This window comes from Calonectris borealis, chromosome 20 (genome assembly GCF_964195595.1).
Source record: "Calonectris borealis chromosome 20, bCalBor7.hap1.2, whole genome shotgun sequence".
NCBI lineage: Eukaryota > Metazoa > Chordata > Aves > Procellariiformes > Procellariidae > Calonectris > Calonectris borealis.
In genome coordinates, this window is record NC_134331.1 from 9,480,892 (window position 1) to 9,506,565 (window position 25,674).

Genomic DNA, 25,674 nt, shown 5'->3' on the forward strand with positions numbered 1-25,674 from the left:
TGCAAAAAGCCACATGTCTGGGCTGGTGCCTGATTCTGCATGCTCTTTTCTGCTGAGATCAGGACCACCAGCCTAGCCAGGCTGCGTCGGAGATGCTGTTTTGAGTATCAAAACGAGTAGAAAGAACATAAACTGCTTTGCGAGATTGAGGGTGAGAAAGGGGACATTCCCCAGGGACTGTTGAGTAGGGGCATATTCAGAAGTTCAGTTGCAGGTTGCTATAATAGCTCTGCATTTAGAGTGATTCAGCCCCATTCTAGCATAATAGCCTGGATACTGGGGGTGAGGTTAGTCCCTTAGGGTCAAGTTTCTGACTGTCTCTGCTCTCCACAGGGCCTTCTGTTCTCTACCTCTGAATGTCTGAAGCAACCCCAAGACCTAGTGAAGCTCTACCTGCATGAGTCAAACCGGGTGTACCGGGATAAGATGGTTGAAGAAAAGGATTATGGTATCTTTGATAAAATCCAGCTGGAGATGGTGAAGAAATTCTATGACGTAAGTGTTGAGGTTCATAACTGTGATAATAACGTACATGCTCACAGGAAAAAAGTTCCTTGGGAAAGCAAAGTTGGACCCAAGGTCCGCCCATCGCTCACTTGCCTGGAGGGCAATGCTTTTGATGGGAGCCCGGGAGCAAAACCTCTGTCATCCATATTCTGGGCTGCCAATGTTGCGATATGGGTAAATGATGCACTCCATAAGGGCATTGGGAAGAGGAGATTTGGGCTCTATGAATTAATTAAATTCCTTTATTTACGTGCTTTGAGTCTCACGTGGCAAAAGCAAGAGAAGGGTCAGATCCCCGTTCTTGATGGGAGCAAAGTGAAATGCAGGCACAAATCCTTAGTGCTTTCCCTGTTTCCAAAATATCTTTCAAATGAAAGCTCTACACCTGCTTTCCTTCAGGCCTGGCATCACCCAGCAGTGCTGCCGCATGAATCACACAAGTATCGCTGAGTGATAAGTAGTGCAGACAGTGCTTTTTCCTCCAGGTGTTACCGTTGTCCATGCAAGAGCCTAATGTTACGGCTATTGCTGCAGGGCTTTTCTTGTGGCCACATTCTCTTACGATAATGAGTTGAGTTTTTGTGATTTGCAAAAAGTTGTCAGAGCAAAGGAAGTTAGTATTGGAGCTTTTTCCTTTCCCCCTCCTTCATTCTTGTCCCTCTTCCCCCTTTTCCAACATATAGGTGCAATTATATGGACATAAAAAGTTTTTTTTTTTTCTTTTTCTTTGACAGGACATTGAGGAAACTTTAGAGCAGACCAAGCGAATGAATGTTTATTGCCATTTTGCTAAAGGCATCGGTGAACCCAGCTATAGTCCAGTTTCAACCTGGGAGGAGTTGAACCAGATCCTTGTGGAAGCCTTGGACAACCACAATGAAGTCAATGCTGCCATGAACCTGGTACTATTTGAGGACGCCATGTGCCATGTGTAAGGGGATTTTATAGCTTTATGGTCTCATCATAGCATTTATCTGCACAGATTGCTCCCATGGAGTTTTCTGGAAGATGTATGTATCCGTAATTATAGCTGATGGAGCTGAAGGTGTGCAGAAGCGTGTCCAGCACAAATACTGCACTGCTTCTTTAACTGGTGTTTGGAGGGCACTTTTGAAACCATGAGGATGTCTGGGGTTGTCAGATGGAAGGACTGCATGTTGGTGGTTATTTTAAAGTCTGGTTGCTGTTATGATATCTTTAACTCTTGATGCTCTGCATACGGCACAAATATTTATTGTATGTGACAACGTTCAGGTGCTTTATTATCTTCACTTGACAGCCAGCTACAGAACTAGTTAGACTGGGATTTCCCTAAATGCTTTCACAACTGGTTTAGAGCCATGTTTACACAGGTTCTTAGCAGGATTTTCAAATGTATATAAAGTGAGATTATGTGCATTCAGGCTACTAGTTTAAATGGATTGAGGCATTTAAACTGCCTTGATCCTTTGAAAATCCTGCTTGCATTTAGATGCCTGGAGGTCCAGATAGATCCCCTTTGGAAATTGGACATGTGGGACTATATGCAAATAGCAAGCCTCCAGTTCATAATTATGAAGCTATTTACATGTCTGTGGTATAGATAGTGAGGCATACCTCCAGCTTCCAAATACGATGTAAATGCTTGTTGGGAATCCCAGCAGAGACAGACTCATTTCTGGGTGCTGAAATGCAGATCTGACCTTAGATCACTTCGGAAGATGGACCTGCCCTGTAAATCATAGTTTTAACTGATTTTGTATGAAAACATTGCGTCAAGAGGTGTAGATTTGTGACTCTAAGCTAGGAGGAAGCCGCTGTCCTGCTGCACACCAGTGTGTGTGATTTCAGTTCTCGCTGGACTTAGCAACCTAATGCAGTCACTGTCATGCAAATTACAAAAATATATATAAAGTGCTACTCCTTTTAACGAGCTGTTCAACAGTTTCTGTTCTGAGAGCTCAACAATCTGTTACTTTTGCAGCGTAGTGTGCCGGCTACGCTGGGGCACATTTTCCCTTATAGTATGGGCATTTACTCCTTTGTATTAATGAGCCATATGCAACCTGATGTCCGTAGGCATTTCTGCTTGCATTGCTTGCAGGAAAGTGACAGTAATGTTAATATTGTGCTCCTTCTGCACTTTACATAAATTGGGTTTTGCGACAAAACCTCACACTATCCCTCCAGTTAATATTGTGAATAATCAGGAAAGCGAGGTTTGAGTATTCAGCATGATTTTCTCCGGAGCTGGGTGAATTTCATTCATTGCATTTGGAGATTGCATTTTGCTGAAATACACAACTTCCTCCATCTCAAATAGCTTATGAATGTCAGCTTGAATTTGCTGAGAATTTTCAGTTGGGGAAAAAAAAGAAAAAAAAAAAGGAAAAAAAAGGGAAAAAAGGGGAAAAAAGGGAAAAAAAGAAAGAAAAGAAAAAAAAGGAAACGTTAAGGACTTAATTTATGTAAGGAAGTGGGAGATACCTGTCAGTCACCTCCTAATCCAGGACTCATCATGCACATTCACAAAGCATGCAGCCCTGGAGAGCACACGCTGTCATCTTTGGGGAGAGCTAGCCTAGAGAATTGAAACCAGGAACACTAAAGCTCTCTGCACAAACTTGGTTGGCTTTTCTGGGTACAATTTCATAATTGGTGGAAGTCTGCACGTAGATCATAAGATACTTGAGATGTAATTAAGCAGTACAGTATTTCTCACAGTCTTATTTGAAAAATTAATTAGATTAGTCTAGGAAAAAACTCAGTTAAGTGAGCTGAATAAAGGCAATGATGTGAGGAGGGGAATGGTGCTTGCATTTAAGACACAGGACAGTGAGATTTTCACAGATAGGATGCTCTAAACCACCCTCACTTGGGGTTTTAACACGTGGGGATGTCAGCAATTAAAGAGAATAAATTGGAGGCAGGCAGAGTTTACCATGCGACTCTCAGACAGGACAAGTGAACAGACCTGGGAAATAATAGCAAGTTCATTTTTAAGAGTGAGAAAATCTCACTCTCAAGAAGTGGTGGTTTGGGTAAATAAGAAACATGGACTGTGTTTTCCACACATGTTTTTATGCCATTCCAGACATATGAACATGCTTTAATGCATAGCAGGACTCTTCACCTGAACATGAACCCCAAAAGCTTTGTGAAGAGAAACCTTTACTGGGGAGGTGTATCAGAGCCTTGAATTTTGTTCTCAGTTTTTGCATGTCAATGTAATGTGCTTTTTCCCTTGTCCTCCCTGCAAAGATGTCCAGGCCTTCACCTTAAAATAGTTCTGTCTACCAGGACTTGGCAGGTGGAAAAAAAATTGGACACAGTCTCAATTGCCACCAAACTACTTTTTTCATCAGCTATGTCCTTTATATAGGTCTCAGCAGAGATGGGGATTGATTGCTGACATGTCTCTTAGATTGGCATTTTTCATCCCATTCAGAATACAATTTCTTAGTGAATAAAATATGTATTGAAAAACACCGGGCAGAGAAATAGAAAAATACTCTTATTAATGAGAGATTTTGTCTGCTTCGATTTAGTTGCCGCATCAACCGTATCCTGGAGTCTCCCAGAGGAAACGCTCTCCTGGTTGGTGTGGGTGGAAGCGGCAAGCAGAGCCTGACCAGACTGGCAGCCTTCATTAGCTCTCTGGAGGTATTCCAGATCACTTTGAGGAAAGGGTATGGGATCCCTGACCTGAAGGTAGGTGATTTTTAAGGCTGAGGTGGGGGTGGGAAGGAAATAAAAAGCAGAACTTGCCCTGAAAACTTTGTCTTGTTCCATATTGAGTGACACCATTGTGAAGAAGACTAAAAAGACTCAGACACGATATTGCACTGCAGAGAGGAGCTTCTTGAAATACCTTGCTGAAGCCTGTCTGCACGGGGGTGCAGACAGACCTGATGTCCTCTGCCAGTCCTCTGAGCTGCCCAGGCCTGAAAGCACTCCAGCCCAAGGCTTAGTGTCAGTGCTGGGCTGTGCTAATGAACCCAGCGGTGTGGACATCCACTTCATGCTTGTTCGAGAAACCGTAAAGGACCAGAAAAGTTCTATTTGATTATTATTTCTAATTAAACCAAGATGTGGTAATTAGCTCATCTGTGAGGTGCCTGTTGTGGAGTGATTTGGAAGTGGAAAAGGAGCAGGAGAGAGTGGGAGGAGAGTTCCCAAATCGTACCCAGTTCTTCCTCTGGTATTTTGTATAAAGGAGGAACTGAGTGGATGGTGGATGGTTCACTATAGACATGTGCCTGTGCTTATATTTATGCACAGGCCAGTGAGCTTAGGAGATATAAATCAACATTTTACAATATCACTGAAATGGTTTAAAAGTATTTTAGCTGCTGGCAAAATGATTCGCATTAAAAATGTTGTAAAAATCACAATCACAGTAACTTCACTCCATTCTGCCTGGGAGACGTGATGGCTGATGAACCCCAGGTTCCTTCCCCATCAGTGGCACGACCTGATGACCTGTGGTTGTGTAGAAGTTGTTTTCATCATGTCGCACAAGCCTGTCCCTCCATCTGTTGGATATTTTCAGCTCTCCTCTGTGTTTTTCAGCCCCACTCATGGGATTTTCTAGCTCCTACTTGCCTATTTATTGAGCAAACTTGCATTCCCATCTAGGAATATAGCTCAATACCAGCATTAATAAACTTGTTTTCAAAACATCTCTTTGCTTCTCTGTCTGTGGAGGTGGAAGATAATTTGACGTTCCCTTCACTCTGTATTCATTTTCAAAGAATTTATGAAATATAGAGACATTTTTTTCCTCAGATATCAAGAGCAAGATGGTGACAGATTACCCTGTCTGCCATTGGTCCCTCCCACTGCTATAATTGATCTAATCCAAATTTCCAGTGATGAAAGCAACAAATGATTCTTTGGGAAGAAGCATGTGTGTTTGCTGAATTTCTGAGAGAGTTTCTGAAACGTTGGCCAGTGCGTTCCTTCAGGGTCCCCTGCATGTCTTGTATCCTGCTTGGAGGGGCAGGAAGAAAAGGATGGAGTTTGAGCTGGATGATAGTGTTTTTTCCATCTCATGAACAACTTGGATTTCAAAAAGATGTTGTCCCTTGTTAGGAGGACACTGTTCCCTTTGGAATGAAACAGCTTTTCCATGCGAGCAGGTGCTCTGTCAGCATCACTGCACTGAGTGAGAGACTGAAGTCTCTCTTGGACTCTGGAAGAGAAGGAAGAAATGCATAACTGAAAAAATCCATGTTTGCACAAGACGTCCTCCTCCCTTCCTCACAAACAAAAAAAAAGTGTTGCAGCCCTTCAGGAAAAAAAAAAAAAATCATATATACTTGTGAAGCCAGAGAAATCTACAGCATGGGGATACCAAGGACCAACATTTCCAGTCACTGCTGTCTCTCCCAGTCCCTGTGGTGCTTTAGCTTCCCTGTGTATGTGACTTACTGTACCCACAGCCCAGGGCAGAGCGAGTCTTTATGAACTCCCCTTGCAGTCTCCACAACCAGGGATTGCATTGATGTCTTCAGCCACATCCATTGACCTCCAAGTGTTTCAGGCACAGGCATTTCCCTTTGTCTAGCGGTGCTGGCCAGGGCTTTCTTCTCATTTTTGTCTTATACAGACCTGGGCATAAGTCAAGTCTTATTTGGTAATGTCTTACAGTGATGATAGCAATAGACTCCCCCATATAACCTGGAAGGCTCAACCGCGAAGACGGAGAGTGGCCAAAGTGCAGTTTCATGCTATTTAATTGCAAATGTTTTGTTCTCAGTTAATGGGAAGATTCTGAAATACCCCACTTGTAGGTGTGGTACCTAGCCCATGCTTTGCACAATGTAGGTGCAACCCCTAAATCCACTTGCTTTTCAACCTCCAGGCAGATCTGGCAAACCAGTACTTGAAAGCTGGTGTGAAGAACATAGGCACCGTGTTTCTGATGACCGATGCGCAAGTGGTGGACGAGCAGTTCTTGGTGCTGGTGAACGACTTCTTAGCATCAGGTAGGTTTCTCATTGCTTTGATTTCTCCTCTCCCCCTTTTCAATATAGTTTTGCTTATGGTAGCATCTGTAGTTCTAGAATATACAGAAGGGCGATATATTAAGTAAGCTAGAAGGTATGTGGGTTAATTTCTAGAGTAAAAGCAGTGCTAAGGTCTCCTTGGTGAGGATGCATTCCATCATCTGGTAGATTTTTTTCTTTCTCTGATGTCTTGTACCCAATTTTTCCATACTTCATAGTATACTGTATGTGGTTGTTAAGTGACGTGTCTGTTGTGATATTGCAGCTGAGGACAGAGCTGAAGGACTATATTGACAGATAAGGAGTTTGACCTATGGATCCTGTGCATCCACACTCTAGTTGCCTAATAAAATAAGGTTGTTGCTGGCTAGAATATTTCACTGGAGTATCTGCGAGTTGGTGGATGATGCAAAGCCACCAGATGATCATGTCTGTGTGCATCAACTAGCTGCTTATCCCATTCCAGTCCTTTTCCTCTTTGTTTTTCCAGATGCATCTAAGTTTTTGAGTTGTTGCTTGCTGAAACAATTGCAGAATAGTCAGTCTTCATGCCAATGCTCTGTTTTCCTGCAGAACATGGCACAAGTATGTGTGGATGAGCATTCCCCGTGCTGGGTGCGCTGCAGCTACAGTGCACATGGGAGAGTGCAACTGTGTCTCCGTGACCACACTAGGTAACCCAGAGTGGGCGTATTCCCCAGACTCCCTGGTAAATCACTGCTACTAACTGTGTGCCACTTATTGCCTTATTTATGAGTCGGGAGTGGGAAGATACCAGCTGGTTCAGGTGACCTCCATGGATGGTGAGGGGTGGAGAATTGACAGCACAGTGGAGCGACAGTTTGTGAGTAACTCCAGAGTTGACATATGTGGCTATAAATTGGCCAGATGGTTTCAGCAGCAAACAAGCTCTGCCTGTGATGAATTTGTAACCAGGAGTAAAGACAGGGGTTGTTGTGGAGAGTGTTTTGAGTAGCTCCCATCACTTCTTATGTGTGGTGTAGATGACACCAACATCCCATGACTCAAGGTGAAGCTCTGCAGTGTCCTGCAGCAAAGGGCAGGCTGAGCAGCCTGGCTTTGGATATCGAGGTCATCTTATGGTGGCTTTGAAAGGTATTATGTCTTCCCGTGGTTGCTATGTGGGGAAGTGGGGACAGTTCAGAGGTCCTCACTCAGGGTCCAGGGAGGCAGTGTAGAATCACAGCTGGACTGAGGAAGGGACCATGCAGGGACTGACTTCCCATGACGTGAGCTAGTGCTGCCCAGTGGGTGTTGACTGATGGGTCTGGCTGCTCTCTGCTATCTGCATGCTTGTTTTTCTTACTTGTTTCACTTCTTATCATCACCTAAGAAGCTAGGACAAAATATGTATTTTAGTCTTTCTTATAAATGAGCAGATTTCTGATTAGTATATTTTCCTAAGTGATTAGTGCTCGTATTGACAGTATCTCACTCAATAATGATGATTTCAATCAAATCAGAAGCCAGAAAGGAAGTGAATAGGTGATAAATTAAGGAACCACTAAAAAAATATTTGCTTGGGTACATTTTTGGTAATCAGTTGCATAGCTATTAACTTTAAAACGTTTTTAAAAGATTTCTAACTTTTAAAACATTTTGGTGATCTGGGAGTTATTTGACCACTGCTGGAAATGGCATTGAACAGCTGCAGAAATTGTACACGTAACTAATCCATTTACAAAACTAAAATTATTTCATTATTGTGTGTAGCATATTAGGTATTTGATTTCTGTTTTTGTAATCTAATTAGCACTGTAAATTTGAAAAAAAAAAAAAAAGACTTCCTGTACTTGACTCTATTCTATGTTTGTCTACCTTGTGCTTTTATAAGAAATTTTGCTCTCACAAATGTTTATTTTTTAGCAGAATGATCTTTTGTGCCACTTTGCTCCTGCTGGGGCCCATGGGCACCTGGCGGCAATGATTTTTCTCGAGGAAGGGACTTCCCCAAGCCCCTGAAGAGGGAGCCAGCTGCTTCACTTTGCTCTAAGACTGCAACAAAATCCAGACCACTAAACAAAAATGTGCCCTCTTCTCTTAGGTGAAATCCCTGATCTCTTCCCTGATGATGAAGTTGAAAACATCATCAACAGCGTGAGGAATGAAGTCAAAGGCCGGGGGCTGGTGGACTCCAGGGAGACTTGCTGGAAGTTTTTTATAGAGCGTGTTCGACGACAGCTGAAGGTGAGACACAAGCTGGGGGAGTTCAGGTCCTCACCATCGACCTTGGTGCAGGGTGGAGATGCTTTGGGCTACTTTGTAGGGATGTCAGACTGCAGCCTGAAAGGCTTTTCTGCCTGTGATTCTTTCAGCAAGTTGTACTAAAGCATAGGAAATGCTGTCTGTTGTCATCACTTTTTGGGCTTTAGAAAGCACTATGGGAGTTGAAAATTTCCTCTTTCAAGAGCTGAGAAGGACCAGCCTTTCCATTTTCAAAGCCATGCACAGGGGTTTAACTGGGGTGCATCAGGACTAGGTCTTGCTGTTTGGAAGAGCTGCACAGGGGATCAGTCTTCATGTTGTTGATAATCCATAGCCAGAAGAATTAAAAACCCATTCTTTTAAAAACAGAATGCTGAGAACTGAGTGGGACACAACATGCTTACAGGATTTCTTCCACTGCAGTCCATATTCCAGCATAGAAAGGCCTTATAAGTATGCCCTAAGATCCCAAAACAGTTTCAGGACTGCCCCGGGATGCCCAGCATGTGGAGAAAGTACAGTGCAAGAAGGAGTTAGACTCTTCCAGAAGGTATTTACCCATCTGCAGGACTGTACAGTGCTGCGGTCCCAGAGCAGGGAGGTAGGGTGGGCAACGAGTGAAGACTTGATCTTTGCTTAATGAAAATATATCCTTCTTCTTACTCATTGCTTGGTTTGTGTGGTGGGACACGTTCACTGAGGTAGGGTGGCGTGTTCCCTTTTTGATGTAGGTAGGTCCATGTTTAGGATGGGGAACAGCTGGAGAGTTGATTTTTGAGGGAAAGTTTGGGGACCATGCCATAGTATAGATGCCCAAGGAGAGGGGATCCAGCCCTCCTCTCTCTCCCTCTCCCAGTGTAGAGGGGAATTGCTGATAAGCACTGTAGCTCTTCTAGCACCTTGGTTGTCTTCTGCCTGGTGTCCCTCCCTAGATGTATTCCTGTTAGCTCTTGAGGTACACTGGAAGGGCAGTGTGAATGTGATTTACTTGAGGCTGATCCCTTTTTCTTGTCTGCCCTTCTACTTAATGGCACGTTAGAGCAGACAGATGGGGTCAACCAGGAAGTGCTGTTTATTCTCCCCAGCGTTTTGTGACAGCATCATGCACTGTGCAGAAAGCTGATGGATCTGTTGCTGGTCCAGGGCATGCTGGACCTCTGGGAGCAGCACAGGAGTGGGACTTGGCCCAATGGAGCATGAGCACCAACACACCTTCTGCCTCAGGGTCTTGAGAGAGAGTAGTGTAGGTGCAGAAGAGGGCTTTTGTACATGGATAACTTCCTGAAGCTTGCCTGGCCCTGAGAGAGCAACATAGAGGTGCCCGAGGCTTATGCTTGAAGCTGTAGGAAGGATTTCTATGTATCTGTCCCCTGCGTGTGAGCATGCAGTGGCCATGTCAGAGGAGCAGAAGCTCCAAGTTCAGCTGCCTCTTCTGAAATGAAAACAAAAGTGGTTTTGTTACAGGCTGGCTTTTGCAGCTTCTAACAGAGGCATTTTAGCTCATGGTGGAGGTGGTAACACCTTATAGAGACGTCTGAGCCGACAGCAGCCCACCCCATGGCACTTGCAAGGCTGTGCAGGTACCAGTCAGGGTTAACAAGTTGGGAAGGGTTGAGTGAGATATGCTGCTTCCCAAACTGGCCCTTGCTCAGATATTGCTACTTCATTGCATGGTGGCAACTTGTCCATGTCCTTCTTTGTGCCTGATTAGCAGAGCTCATGAATCCAGCTGCAGAGGGCTTGCAGGAAAAGGGCTGTGATGAATGGTGGTGGCAGGTTTTGGTCCTTGGGTCTTATTTTGCAGTTAAAGTTGGTGGTGGGGCAGCGAAGAGGAAAGGTGCTTTGCTTTGTCCTGACTTTACACCCTGAGCGAGGAGTTTCCTTCTGGAAAAGGGAGAGCTTGTGCCTTCCCGAGAGGAGCTGAGCAGGCTGGCTGTGGGCGGAAGGAGGCTCCCAGCTTGCAGGGAAAGGCAGGTGGATGAGGGAAGGACGCTGAAGACTGGAGGAAGGAGAAATGGTGCAGGGCTGGGAGGATGCAGAGCAGGGGAGTAATAGCCCCTTGACCAGGCCCCAGAGTAATGCGAAGAGAGGTTTCCCAGAGACCCATGAACACTGCACGATTTGCTGGAACTCAGAAACTTTTAGCAGCTGTTGGACTGAAAAAAAAGCCTGAAAAGCAAAGGACCTGCTGCACAAAAATGCAATGAGCAGGGAAAACGCATTCACAAATGCTTTTATTTCCATTCTGCTTTGTTTTGAGATTTCTCTATTTTAAAAAATTCGTCATTCTGATAAAAGCAGATTTGAGTTTGAGCCACCTCAACCCTTTTCAATGCTGGCTTTTGGGGAAACAATCCAGGCAGGCCTGTAGTCCTGCCAGGAGAATTTAGATCCATTCACTTTAATTCCTGGTTGCATCACTTGAATCTGGATGCCAGTCCCCTGCCAGGAGAACCTTTATGTCACTGCTAAAGCAGGGAAGAGTGGTTATATTAAACCCCACCTGCAGCCTTGAAAGTGTGCCAGGCTTCTGCTTTTGACCATAGCAATGCTTAACAAAACTGCTTGTCTTTATTGCAGAGAAAAAATGTGTTTACTGCTAGATTATGCCTTTTCCAGGCCAGGCTTGCAAGGCCTCAAAGATTGAGGTTGCTGTACACTTAGCTGGTGGCGTGAAATCTTCCTTTGGAAGTGGCTGGAAGAGCCCGAGCTGGGCTGCACGACTGGAGTGTGGCTCCTGCTCCTGACCATGTTTTCTCACCTTCTTCTTCCTTGGGCTCTGCAGGTCGCGCTGTGTTTTTCACCCGTTGGTAGCAAGTTGCGTGTCCGCAGCAGGAGGTTCCCCGCCATCATCAGCTGCACAGCCATCGACTGGTTCCAGGAGTGGCCACGAGAGGCCCTCGAGTCTGTCAGCCTCCGCTTTCTGCAAGAAACAGAGACTGTGGAGGTGAGCACCTCACCCACCGGCATCTGGGGTGCCCGAGCCATGCCTGGGTTTGAGTTCCTCTGTGGGGTGCAGGCGCTGGCCACCCCTGGCCGCATGGTGCTGGTGACAGCCAGATGTGACCTCCGTTCAGCCTCACACAATGAGGACAGTATTGCAGAGAGGGTTTGCTCACCTTTATTGCCCTCCAACACTTATCCAAGACATCTGGGTGACTGTTCGGAGAGGAATTGCTGGTAGCGCTGTAGTGCATTAAACTTAATCGAACCGTGCTTGAAATACGGTCCAGGTTTTTCAGAGAGGGGCATGGACCTTAGCAGAAGTATGGCCATGGGCACCATGCTCGTGTATGTTTGTACACTGATAGTATTGCCAGTGAAACCACTGCTTTGCTAGCAAGAGAGGCAGCTTACAAATCTGTGCAGAAAATAACGTAATGCTAATGAGTATTGCAGGGAACATAGGCTTTTCTCTCCACATGTGTGTCTGAGCGTCCATAATTCTCAAGGGCAAAAATATGTCAAGTTCTCATTGATGACAACCTGCTACTAGACTAAAAGAGATTTGGTTCTGTTTATTTAGCTTTTCTGGGCAGGATTTTGGAAGAATGAAGTCTACAATGTTTCTTTCTATGAGTGTGCACTTTCCCCATTTTTACAGAATAAAAGCCCAAATTTATACTTAAAAGGCTGTTATTTTATAGAGCTGAATGCTAGAAAAAGTGTCTGGAATAAGATAAAGTATGAGATAAAAAGACGGGATAAAGTACACGAACAGACAAAGTTATTTTAGAGATAACAAATGAAAAGGGATCAACTTAGATGTTACATCCTGGATTTTGCTGCAGCAGAATAAAAAGTTAATAAATTCCTTTATATACAGCACAGGTCTGTGCTATATATAGTCGTTCTATTTAAAATATTTTCTCCTTGTCTCCTCATCTTACTTTCAGGATTCAGTGAAAGATTCAATAAGCAAATTCATGGCCTACGTCCACACAAGTGTCAACGAGATATCCCGATTATATCTGAGCAATGAGCGACGATATAACTACACTACTCCAAAGTCGTTCCTTGAGCAAATCAAACTCTATCAGAATTTGCTATTGAAAAAGCGCAAGGATTTAAAAGCAAAAATGGAGCGACTGGAGAATGGCCTGGAGAAGCTCAACAGCACGTCTGCACAGGTAAGCAAACCTTTTGGGGTTAAAAGCTGATGTTTTCCTTGTTTCTCTGTTAGAGACATCTCTGCATCCTGGTTCAAAGGAGAACTTTACAGACTGAAACTGTGCAGGGTGTAAAATTTGTGCTAGATCCTGGCTCTTATCTGGCTTGAACTGGATTCCTGGAGGAACAGAGTTATATTCTGTACTGGAAAGGAGAAGGGAAGAGATGTGTGTCCAGTCTCTGCTGTTTAGGTGGTGCTAATCCCAAATGAAAGATCACAGTAAGTAAAATGAGATAGGGAGACAGCTGGCTGTGTACATCTTCTTTTAATGGTTGTATTTCAGCTGTAGTGACAAAATAGCTTATAAAATATGGGAAGATCAGTGCTTTTTGGAGTTGCATCCAGGAAATCTACAATAACTTCAACAAGAATCTTGTCTTTCAAACTAAAAAGAGCGTCCTTTTAAAATAAGGCTGATGTTAATTTTCCTTGCATTATGCTATCCATCTTTAAGGAAAACTAATGCATTCTGAAATGTAGATTAGCTGTCCCAAAATCACCCTGCTAAAGAGCGGCACTGGCACTCTTCTGTGGTAATGACTAGATGTTGTTCTGAGTATTTCACAAACCTCTCTGTAGTGACTCAAACTGCCTTTCAGAGCTTTGCTGTCTACATCTGTCGCTAAACTCCCATTTTTCTCACCATTTCATATTCTATTAACTCTTACAAATGTTCGCTTACAAGCTTCTACTGTGGCAAATGGGCCTCTCCTGAAGGTACTCCAAGGAAATGCAGGGGGTTGATGTGAATGAAGGACTACCAGGTTCAACCCCTTCCACATATATGCTCTGGATAATGTTGGTGGCATAAATCATGTCTGTCACGCTCAATAGGATACATGCCTTACTGGAGGGTGATGTATGGGCTTTATTAGTGCCTCTCAACTCTTGTAGTCTACATCTCACTTCAAACAGTTGCTTTCTTCATGGTGCAGGACAGGTCTTTGAGGACACAGGAGGGGAGTGGGCATGTTTCCTGTCCCCTTTGCAGATTTTAGCATCTCCCTTGTAAGGATGCAGCTGAGGTTGAACAGCCAGTATCAGAGAGCACCCATCACAAACAGTGATGCCAACCAGAGCAATAAGTACGTGCCCTCACTGCAAAGCAGACCTTACATCTACCTTACTTATGGAGACAAGTAATTTTGCTGACCTGTGGGGTGCTGCTGTTTTTGATGATGCTCCGGTTGTGGACAAGGTGGGTTAGATCTATTTTTTCTTGGGAGCAACTAATAAGGAACTAACCTTTTGAGAGGAAGTAAGTCCCTCTGGTGTCTGTCAAACACGGGGAGCCTTCTGTATTCTTCAGGCATATCTTCATTTGGGTATTATCTTGGCAAGGGTGCTGAGCAGTGGTGGAGGACTGGGGAGGAGATGGGAAGCCACAGCACCTGTGGGTCTTGTAGGTTTTGCTATTGCAAAGTTCATATCTGGTTGGAGTAAGGCTGGGGCAAGAAGTGCCTGTTTGTGAATCTGATTAAGATGCAGAGCAGTGAGGACAAATATGTCAAATTTGAATCTAAAATTAGCGCTGGGGGCCTAAAATTAAACACCTAAATTATCAGATGTGCGCAATAGTTAAAACTACTTTTGATTTGAAACCAGAGTGTGGATATTTAGCAGTATTGGAAATCGTACCAGAACATTCAGTCTTGAATATGGAGTTGAAAGTCTGAACTTTACGTTCACCCATGGAAATGGTTGGTCTTGGTGCTGAGGAAGTGACAAGTCTTCTGTTTCATTCAGATGTGTCATCTCCAGGTTGTGTTTATGGTGTTTGGAAGCAATACGCTGTGGTTTTTTTATTTTCAAAGCAAAGGAGGAGGATTTTGAAACCTGGGTATGACCTGGTTGTGCCTTAGGTCTGAGGCATCATCAGCATTCTCCAGATTCCTGCTGCTTGAATGCCATGACGAGTTAGTTATGAGTTTTTTTATGAGTTTTTTGTATTTCTATAGACTATTCAGTGTGGCCTCAGCATGAGGGGGCTGTTGTGCAAGTAGTTGCAGGGTACTTTTTGACTTAGCCATTCCAGTTTCAAAATAACCACGCCCCCTCCTTTTACTCTTCTCCCCCCAACCCGTTCTTTTTTTTTATTTTGAGATTTGGACATCTTGATACCATTGACCAACTTTTCTTCTAAAGAAATGTTTTCCATTAGTTTACATGCCTAACCATCTTTCCCTGAAGACAGTGGCTGTCCTCAGTACTCAGAAAAGCAGAAGCAGGCTTCCAGTTATTAGGACATAATAGACATGGGAGGATGTGTGGGATGAGTCATTTGTTTTTCAGAGTGATGTTCGCTATGAAGAGGTCAGCGTTCTGTTCAGAGCCTGTTGCTGAGTAATTTTTAGGATGACTTTGGTTAATATTGCATCACTGGATTCCAGATTCAAGTCTTGCTTGCTCTATCAATTAATCACTGACCTTTGTGATGTATTTTGTGTTCTTGAAACAAGGCAGGGACAATCAGATAAAATGAGTCTTCTGGGAGCCTGCCCTCCAGGTTTTCTATTCTTTAATAATTCTTCTTATTCTGTCCTGCTGGTAGGCAAGCACTTCTTCCTTCCCTGTTGGAGTCACAGTACATTACCCTTGAATCTCTTGTTTGCTTTGCTCTTTCCCTTTCTATCTTACATTACTAATTGCTTATCAGATTGCCCTGGACTCAGGAAGATGCTTACAGGTTTTTCACATTTCTTAGCACTGTTTGAGACCAAGTGGTCTGACCCTTTTGTGGCCAGTAATGATATTACGTGTGCTAAAGCACGTGCTGGATCTGTCTGCTCACACCTTGATCTAGTTATTATCCTGATGTTGCCTATGGGAAGGAGGTTAATAACGTTCTCTCTTCTCTTTGGAATGACAGTCTGCTGTGATTTTCCATGCCACCTCGGTCTCTCTTTGTATTGTTATTCTCTTGTAGTTCTTGCTTTCTTCTGCTTACCAGCTACATGTTACCCAAAAGACATCTTCTGCTTTCACCAGTGTTGGCAGACGCTGGAAAAGTCAGTGGTGTTTTTCTCACCTCCCCTGAATGTGCTAATGACCCTTCTGTGGTGTGTCTGGATGGTAATTTATAAAGCACATGTCTGTGGCTGCTCCACAGCACAGGAGGGTCCAATGTGCTGGCAAGAACCAAACAGGACAGGTCACCGCAGCACCCTGATCTCCACTGTTAGCTGTGAGAGCTTATGTTTTTGAAGAGGTCTGAATCCCCAGTCCCATGCTCTTGTTTTGGACATAAAACAGTCTCTTCCTGCCCTTCCACATGGAGGTGCTTCTCTTTATCTTTTTAGCAACTCCCTGTGGCCCTGGTGGCCCTGTTCTCCATGCCTGTGTCCGTGTGTCAGGTGCCTCTGCTGCATGCACGCATGCCCCATGCCTTTTAGTGCCTTCCTGAGCTCTGTCTTGCAGAATGATGGGTTTCTGGTATTCAACCCTCCCCTCACATTGAGTGTTCCTGAGGTGGAGTGGGTTGACCTTGACTGGACACCAAGCCGTTCTATCGCTCCCCCTCCTCAGCAGGACAAGGCGGGGAGAAAATAAGATGGACAAAAACTCATGGGTCGAGATAAGGACAGGGACAACACTCACCGATTACCATCACAGGCAAAACAGACTTGACTCGGGGAGATTAATTTAATTTATTGCCAATCAAATCAGAGTAGGGTAATGAAAAATAGAACGAAGTCTTAAAACACCTTCCACCCACCCCTCCCTTCTTCCTGGGCTCAACTTCACCTCTGATTTCTCTACCTCCTCCCCTCGAGCGGTGCAAAGGGACAGGGAATGGGGGTTGTGATCAGTTCATCACATGTTGTCTCTATCGCTCCCTCCTCCTCACACTCTTCTGCTGCTCCAGCATGAGGTCCCTCCCACAGGCTGCAGTTCTTCATGAACTTCTCCAAAGTGAGTCCTTCCCACAGGCTGCAGTTCTTCATGAACTGCTCCAGCATTCATGAACTGCTCCAGCGGTCCTTTCCATGGGTCCTTTTCACAGGGTGCAGTCCTTCAGGAAAGGACTGCTCCAGTGTGGGTCTCCCATAGGGTCACAAGTCCTGCCAGCAAACCTCCAGCATGGGCTCCTCTCCGTGGTGTCACAGGTCCTGCCAGGAGCCTGCTCCAGTGTGGACTTTCCATGGGGTCACAGCCTTCTTCGGGCACATGCTGCGGCATGGGGTCCTCCATGGGCTGCGGGTGGATATCTGCTCCACTGTTAACTTCCATGGGCTGCAGGGGGACAGCCTGCCTCACCATGGTCTTCACCACAGGCTGCAGGGGAACCTCTGCTCTGGTAACTGGAGCACCTCCTCCCCCTCCTTCTTCACTGACCTTGGTGTCTGCAGAGTTGTTTCTTTCACATCTTCTCACTCTTCTCTTCCAGCTGCTGTTGTGCAGCAGTTTTTTTCCCCCTCTTAAATATGTTATCACAGAGGCGCTACCCACCATTGCTGATTGGCTCAGCCTTGGCCAGTGGCGGGTCCGTCTTGGAGCCAGCTGGCATTGGCTCTATCGGACATAAGGGAAGCTTTTGGCATCTTCTCACAGAAGCCACCCCTGCAGCCCCACCACTACCAAAACCTTGCTATGCAAACCCAGTACATGAAGCCAGATCCATAGGGCTTCCTGGCTTCAGTCTCCAGAATGTTGTCACCTCTTACTTGTCTCCATTAGTCTTCACCCTCTCCATGTGAGCACCAGCTCCAAGGAACAGGCATTGTATGACATGACAATATTTTCCATGCTGTTTTCCTTATGCATCACAGTATTTTGCATGTGATGTTGTTGCATCGTGGTGTTATCTGGGATATTGTTGGTAGCCCCGACCAGGAGTGCCCTGGAGCTGACCTAAGAATGACCAGGGAAGAGCAACCTGGAAATATACTCAAAGGATGGTGGATGGCCCTGCTCCTGATCTGAATGGTTTATAACACTGCTGGTTTTCATAGGGTGGACTAGGAATATGGTGGGTGTCAGTGCAGGGAGGGAGACTGTGTGTGATTGTTGGAGAAGTTCTGGGCTGTGAGAGAACAGAAGATGGGAGCTGTGCTGGGAAGGTTTTCTGCACACCCTGAGATAATATGTTAGTGGTGGTCGGGCTTGGCCACATCTGGGTTTTGGAAGTGTAGTTTAACGGCTGGAAATACGACAAGCATCTGGGTTTTCCAAAGAAACAGAAAATAGCTCTGTGTACAAGTCGCCATCCTTTTTGGATGGAAGGTCCTTTTTGGTGTGAGAGAGGGGAAGTCTGAGTACCTTCTGTTACTGTGACATTTGTAGAAAGAGGAGAACTTTTCATACCTTTATTCCTAATGTTGCTCTGACAGGGATGGCTCCACAGGCCATTGATGGGAGCAGATTTAAGGTTTCTGCTGTGCCTGTGCCTTCCTGAAGGTGGTGGCGTGAGACCTCCCTGCTCACTGCTGTCTCATCAGGCATTTTTATGTCTAGGCATTAGGATGTGTGGGAAGGGAGGAGAAATGGATGTGACAGATTGTTTTTGCTGTGGATGCAAGTATAGCATTAAGGAAAACTTGTTTGCTGTGCTGAGGGGGTGAAATTGGAAGAGTAAAGTTCATTCATAACTGTACATTCCCTGTGCCACCCCAGGACATTACTAAAGACAGTGAGTTTGGTTATTTAGGCGTAGCTCCTGTTTCTCTCTTTCCACTGCACAAACACTATTAAATTGTCCCTGCTTAACGGCATTTGAGCTTTAGCCTCACTGGAGAAACACGATTGTTTCCTTTCATGTTCCAAAATCCTGCTGTATGTAAGGGAGGCTGGAGGTCACCGTATGTCCCCTAGCTGTGGTGTGGTCTATTGGCACAGGGTCTGGCAGAGCCTCAGGACACACATCACAGCTCCAACTTGCATCATTTCCACTGGGAATCTAACAGGTAACCCAAGCCCAGCTGGGCAGGGGCCTTCAGAGTAACATATACTTCCGGGCTTCCGAATATTTCTTTCAGGCAAAGCCCTAACTGAATTTCTTGCTTCTTTTAAATCCTGACAATGTTATAACAAGTAATTTACCCTTCCATTATTGCATGTGCTTGGCGGAAAGCAGGTTTTGTCAGGGCATTTTCTCTTCTCACGGGCTGTGCTGGGAGCTAAGTTTACATCTGCTCATTTTGTAGCTCTTTTGAGTGCTAGTGGGTTTTAACCCCTTGCTTGTTTTGTCATGGTCATGTAAACCGCTAAAGCTCCCATTCGTATATGTATCTAGTACACGATTACTGATTTTTGGGCAGAAGGTCACAAGCCATATCTGCCATCAGCGAAGCCTCCCACTTCAATTTCCTGCAATCCCCAAAGATGTGAAGCTGCACAAGAGGCTGCCACTGAGTTTGCCGACTGAAGGGATTACGTGCTCCTGCGAGCCCAGAGTCATTTGGATTTACAGTCGCGTCTTTGTCCTGGTGAGAACAGCATTGTAGTGCCAGGCAGCAGGAGATGACAATGGATGAAATGCACAAAGAGACCCCTAAGAAACCACTCCTCACTTGAAGCTGATGCTAAACGTCAATAGTTTCAGTTTATAAGACTGCAAATTGTGCTCTCTCTTCTGGTATAAAAATGGAATTATCAACAAAAGCAAGTCTCCGACTTCCCTTCTAGTAAGTATTTTTATATAGGCAAAGACGTACCCCAGCAGCTCTAAGCAATCCTTTATGAGCCTGACAGCAGGACAGTGAAAAACTCCGTGGTCTGCACAGAGCCTGTGTAAATTCATTGAAACAGTTGCTTTTAGAAAGAGAATTTCTGTCTTCAAGTGAGAGCTGTTGCGAGCTCCCCCACCACGCAAATGCTTCAGCCTGTTGCTGGAGAGGGCTCCTACCTTGCTGGGTGTGAACATCTCCTCAGTGGAGCAGTGTGTGAGGAGCTGCCACCACTGCCATGCCTCTTGGCTACCGGTTGAACAGGAGATCCCTTCTCAAGTTCATTTGACATTACATTTTAAAGCCCCTTGAGCCTTGGACGTCTGACAAGGGCTATACCTGTCAGCAGATCCCAATCATAATCTTTGTGGTGTGAAAAATGCCCTTTTCGCCACAAGTCCGTAGGACCTGATGGTTGCGAGGGAACTGATGTGCTGCCTCTGCCTTGTGTGTGTGGGGCATGGGATAGAGAGGTGGGTGAGTGGCAGGGTGCTCCTGGGCGAGCAGGTGCCTCTGAGAGCGCTGGTTCCTGGTGCACAGGTCCTCCTCAAAACCTGCATGCAGCAAAACACCACATGCTCTGTTCTGCTGGTGTCAAAGTTGAGAAGTGAAAGAAAGTGTAGCTGAATTGTAGCACGTCATCTCCACCGCAAAACACACGTGCACAACTTATGCACGCCTCCTTTACCAGGGATGTGATGTAACATCAGATCTCATGTTCAAAGCTGATTGTATTTGGCTTTATAATGAGAGAAGCTTCCTGCAAATGGTAATGAGAGAAGCTTCCTGTCCATGGTGAGGCTTCTGGGCTGTACAAAAACAATCCCAAGAATACCTGAAATGAAAGCTTCCTCCTACTTTCCATTTGATCCTGCTGAAAGCAACATTCGGTTTGCCCTGGCACCTCTGTCCAGTTTCCAAGCAGAGGCAGCGAGCAGGGATGGGACAACCTCCTTAGAAGTTCATCCTGCTGGTGTTGGTTTCTCCCTGCTGGGTTCCTCACTGCTAGCAGGCTGCTCCGGCGTGTGGACCATACGCACAGGCTCTCCAACTGTGACCCAACCAACCATGAGCAAAGGAGAGCAGCAGTATCCTGCTGCTAGAAATACTGCTTTTCTGTGCTGCCAGGGCATTGCTTGCTTTACACGCAGGCCCTTCATGCTTTTGGGTACTGCTCAGCCTCACGTGAGACTATGTTGCTGGGCAGGGTGAGGAGCAGGTTGGTGAGTGTCCATGCTCCTGCACATGTTTCTTCCCTCTAGGTGGATGAGCTGAAGGCCAAGCTGGCAGCCCAAGAAGTGGAGCTGAAGCAGAAGAACGACGATGCTGACAAGCTGATCCAGGTGGTGGGGGTGGAGACAGAGAAAGTGAGCAGGGAAAAAGCAATTGCTGATGAGGAGGAGCAGAAAGTGGCACTTATCACCCAGGAGGTTGAGCAGAAACAGAAGGACTGCGAGGAGGACCTGGCCAAAGCTGAGCCTGCCCTGGCAGCTGCCCAGGCCGCTCTGAACACCCTTAACAAGGTAGGGTGAAGATTCCCGTGGGAATCCAGTATCTCCCCTCTGCATTGGGGTGGGCAGCGTCATCTGATGGCCCAAGTATTTTGGGCATTGTATTGACCCTCCTCCAGCTTCTTCACAGCTGGTGCATATTTGGTCCCTGGTGTAACTCGGAACAGCCACGAGGCTGCACCAAATTACCCTTTACTCATGGCCATGGAGAGCAGGAGGAACTGGAGGTGGGTGCTTCATTTACACCTCTTCTCCACTGTTGGCTGCCTCCACTGCTTCTCATCCTGCCCCACAAGGAAGGGGAGGTCACCTTACTGTCACCCTCTTTCAGGACCCAGGGAAGAGTGTCTCAGAGGGATCACCACTTCAGTACCTCTGTTTTGCTGTCCGGGCACTGTCTCTGGCTCAGACCTGTCTGCTAGTGTGGAGGAGGACATGCAGGCTAGAGGGCTGTGCTCCAGGGCAGGGGCACAGGCCAGATCTCGCTCCAGACTTTTCTGAAGCTGTTACCCCTGAGCTGCGGGGAATAAACTGTAGGAGGGGAGACAGGAGAGGCTGCCGGTGCTCTCAGGATGACTGGTTGTCAGCTGTCCTGAGGGTCCTGTGGCAAGGAGCACTGTGCCCTTTGCTGGTCACAGCAGAGGTGCAGGAGGTGTTGCAGGACAGACACCTCTTCATTTCAGTGAGGGACAGTACCGATGCTGTTTGCTTGGGGTACTTCTGTGCAAGCACACAATCAGGACAACAGGAGCTGAAAACACTCCAAAATACCAACAAGGCAGATTTTACACCCAGCTACTCCGTGAGCCTTTCTCCCCGGTGGTATAGCTGGTGCTGAGAATGTTGCACAGACAGATCTTGTGTGAGGCCCACAGACTGGTGTTGGTGGGTGTGGAGCTGGCAGTTTGTGGCTGCAGCTGGCAGTGAGCCTGGCCGTCCTCCGAGCTCCCACTTGACCGATCTCCTGCTTTGGAAAGGGATCTGTGATGGGAAGGCTCTGAGTCTGTGGCACAGTGGGGCAGCCCACAGCAAATGCCTTACTTGGCCAAGGGGGAAGACAAGGTGGGGGAAGAAGGATCAGAGATGCAGAGGTGCAATGGGGTGAGTTGGTGACTTCTTGGGCTCCTCTGGGCATCCTTCCCTCATGAGTTCCCTGCTGTTGTAGGGACAAAACATGGTGGCCTGAGGGTTTGGACTGATCTTCTCCAGTCTGTATTGGGGTGGGATTTACCTTGTTCTCTCTTTGTCCAAGATGTTCCTCAGGCCTTGTTAAGTGTGATGCTCAATGTCTGATACATACAACTTGGCTCCACAGGTGCACTCACAGGGTGGCTTTTGGTTTGACACAATAAGATGTGCTGGCATAGAAGTCTCATTCCATGTTTGGGTTTATCTGGTACCAGGGTTTCTCGAGTGGGGAGAGGACCTGTTCTTCAACAGTGTCTTTGGGCTGGGCAAGACATTGTTGCGGGTGGTGGGTAACTGGGTACCAAGTGCGGGGTGACCTCTTGGTAGAGCCATACATTGCCGCAGACAAGGTGACTCCAAAGGAAGGTGCAAGTGGGGAAATGTATTTTCCAGGAGATAAGGACTGCTCTGACTGCAGGAGACTAATTGATTGGTTTAGGGAAGGCTTTTCATACCTTGGAAAGTTTTTCCTCCAAGGGCGCTCCAGGAGTTCCCATTTGGAGCCTGGCACTTCGAGATGTGCCCCAGAGACACGTACTTACAATTTATCTTGGTCTGCAGTTCGTGCAATGTTCTGGAGCAGCAAATTCCAGCTGCACCCAGGGCAGAGTAGTGGCCACACACCAGGTAGAGCTAGAAAATCAGAGTTACTCCCACGTTCACAGCAAGGCATGGCTCAATCATAGCCCTGTTGGGGGAGAGGAAAGTAACAGTCATGAGGAATGGGTTTTCTGTTTGATTAGCTTTCAGGAAACACGTGGCTTTGCTGCAGAGATGTGTTGCTTTTTCTCTTGTTCCTGGAAGGGAAGGGACTGTACAAAGGGTAAATATTTGTCTCTTCATTAGTTTTGGTTTCATACTGGAGCTATAGAATATGTCATTAGGCAAAGATTAGGGAGATGCTGGGATTTTCTGTAGGGACCTGTAATGCAGCAATAGCAGAGCCCTGGAAGGCGTGGTCTCCCTTACCTTCTGATCGGAGATGCATCAGAGAGCTTGACCTGCTTGCTGACATGAATAATCAGCAATATTTATGTGTGTGTATATATAGTTTCTCCCCAATTATCTAAATTGTCTTATTTGGACAGCACTGTTATATGCAATATTAATAGGGAAAACAGTGAGAAAAGCTGTTGAGTAGAATGCAGTAATAAATATATATAGTCAGCTACCAGGGAGCTCAGTAAATATGTGTGTACATGGACATTCCTGCGCCAGTGTCACCTGCTAGTTTGAAAGGAGAGCAGCCGTGTCCATTCAGACTTGTATCTTTTGCAGACAGGCTGTGTGGAAAGGGAACAACAGGGGATGCCTTTGCATTAATCCCAGGCGAAGGATGAGTGGGGCTGGTCAGCAGACAGCCGGTTGCCCCTGGTGGGATGAATTTTGTGAAAAGCCCGACTCGCCTGGATGGGACAGCTGCTCTAAAGCCCTGTCCTTCTGCCATTGCTGTGCAGGAACAGGGCTGGCACCCGGGCTGCCCGTGGCGTTATGTGGAGGAGATCCGATGTCCAGGGAGGGCCAGAATGGGCCAGGGAGGTTTTTTGCCATTTCCAGGATTAAGAGGCCACTAACCCAAGGGATCAGCCTTTCCTGGCAGGCCAGAAATCCTGCATGAGATTTGCAGCTGGAGGAGAGGAGGAGAGCGGCATGGAGGAGCGCGAGCGGAGTGGAGGAGCATTAGGCAGCCATGAGTGGAGTTATTGCTCCCAGAGGGATGGAGCCATTGGGGGCAAAGCAAAGCAGGGGTAGCAGTTAACGAGGTGTTAACCTCTCGCGTGGGCACCCACAGCAGCAGCAGCCCATTTGAATTCCCCAGGACTGCGTGGCAGGTGACTCATGCAGTGGGGGTACGCTGCTGCTGGAGGCACTGCCGTGCTGCAGTGTGCTCGCACAGCCCCACGAGTTTGCAGCTGGATGGTTTCCCCTTGCCTCCTCCCTTGCCACTGGCTGCAAAGCAGTCCTGTGTTTGGTAAAGAAGGCCTTAGCCCCGTTAAACCAAAGTTGCTGTTCATCATTCATTACTGTAATCAGAGCAGCCGTTGTCCACGAGACACTTCCCAGGCAATGGTAGTTACAAGTAACAAGTGCATGTTGGTTTTTTTGGTACGCAAATTATTCCAGTAAAACTGAAAATACTTCACCTGACTAGTGTGTGATCAGGTGAAGGGGGCCATGCTGGCTGCGTTACCTTCTCATCAGGCGCAACGTAAACCCAACTTGATTTCTGCTCCTTTTTTTGTGGTGGGAGGATTATCTTTCTGATGCTTTAAATAATTCCCTTTGGTGCCTTCAAAACCATCCGTAGCCATGCTGCTCTCTGGAGGGGGTGGCCCAGCTCAGCCAGCCTTCAGCAGGATTTAGCTCTCTGTGTGTTCCTCACAATTTAAACTTTCCTTTTCCTTTTTTCTGTTTGAGCCAAGAAGCGATCGCAGGCTGGCTCAGCCCAGCTTTGCCTAGGCAGCGGCTGCACTGGGGGAAGCTGCTGCAGCCACTCGTGTCCCCTGCTTTAGTGTAATGCCTTTTGCATGGTTTGGTGGTAGTGTGAGTGACCATGGCAAATTGAGAGACTATTTAAGGATTAAAAAGCTATAATTATATACATATCTGAGATAATTATATATATATTATATATATAAAAAAATAATTAAGGTAATTATTGTATGGACCATGATGAATGACACTGTGGGTTATGATAGACCCAGCACAGAACACCTGCAAAATAAAAAATGTAAATCAAGACCTGATAGTGAATTTGAAAACTCGGGAAATCAGGTTTTAGAGACAAAAATGCCATTTTACTTCTTACAGTGCGGTTTGTCTGCTTGCCCTGTGAATGTGCCTGGGCTCTTTCTCAGCATTCACATCCCCTGGGCCCTAAGGACTGCAGGACATGGGGCTCAGTGGATCTGATGTCTCAGCATCCTCATCTCCTTTTTGCGGGGGTGGGAACAGGGAGTTCATGGCACATGGGCTCCGGGACTGCCTTCCCCTGCGGGTGGGTCTCTGCTTGACACAAAGCACTTTCCAAGAGGAGGCAGCAGCTGTCCTGCAGAGATGGCTGGGCAGTCTGTGCCCCCTGGGAAAGGAGGATGGTGCTTGGCCAGTGCTGCTCAGTCTCTGCACAGGTTACAGTGAGCAGAAGACAGTGGCAATATCAAAAGCAACGAACTTCCCGTGCAATTGCCTGCAAGGAATATCCCCTGGAGATGGTCCAGAGGCATTTGAGGATGCCATAGCGGCCGGTGTTCCTAGGTAGGTGGCACTCGGTGTCAGTGTCCTGTCCAGTTTCCATCCCAGGGATACTCTGGTGTGCAGAAGAAGAATTCAGAGTGATTTGTTAAAATGCAACCGATTGATGCTATCAGGGAAAAGGGCAGAGCTCCTTTTACCTGGTATCCAAGTTCATCAGCGTG

General features: G+C 46.3%; 1 protein-coding gene across 1 annotated transcript in view; it reads left to right on the top strand.

Moving 5' to 3' along the window:
- The window catches only part of DNAH9 (dynein axonemal heavy chain 9), a 182,891-nt gene that overhangs the window by 53,835 nt on the left and 103,382 nt on the right, over positions 1-25,674 (top strand). Inside the window, exons 27-34 of the mRNA XM_075169769.1 lie at positions 334-495; positions 1,242-1,438; positions 4,035-4,201; positions 6,357-6,476; positions 8,563-8,705; positions 11,509-11,670; positions 12,620-12,853; positions 20,822-21,082. Of these exons, the coding sequence (XP_075025870.1) occupies positions 334-495; positions 1,242-1,438; positions 4,035-4,201; positions 6,357-6,476; positions 8,563-8,705; positions 11,509-11,670; positions 12,620-12,853; positions 20,822-21,082 (1,446 nt within the window). The remainder of the gene's footprint in view (positions 1-333; positions 496-1,241; positions 1,439-4,034; positions 4,202-6,356; positions 6,477-8,562; positions 8,706-11,508; positions 11,671-12,619; positions 12,854-20,821; positions 21,083-25,674) is intronic.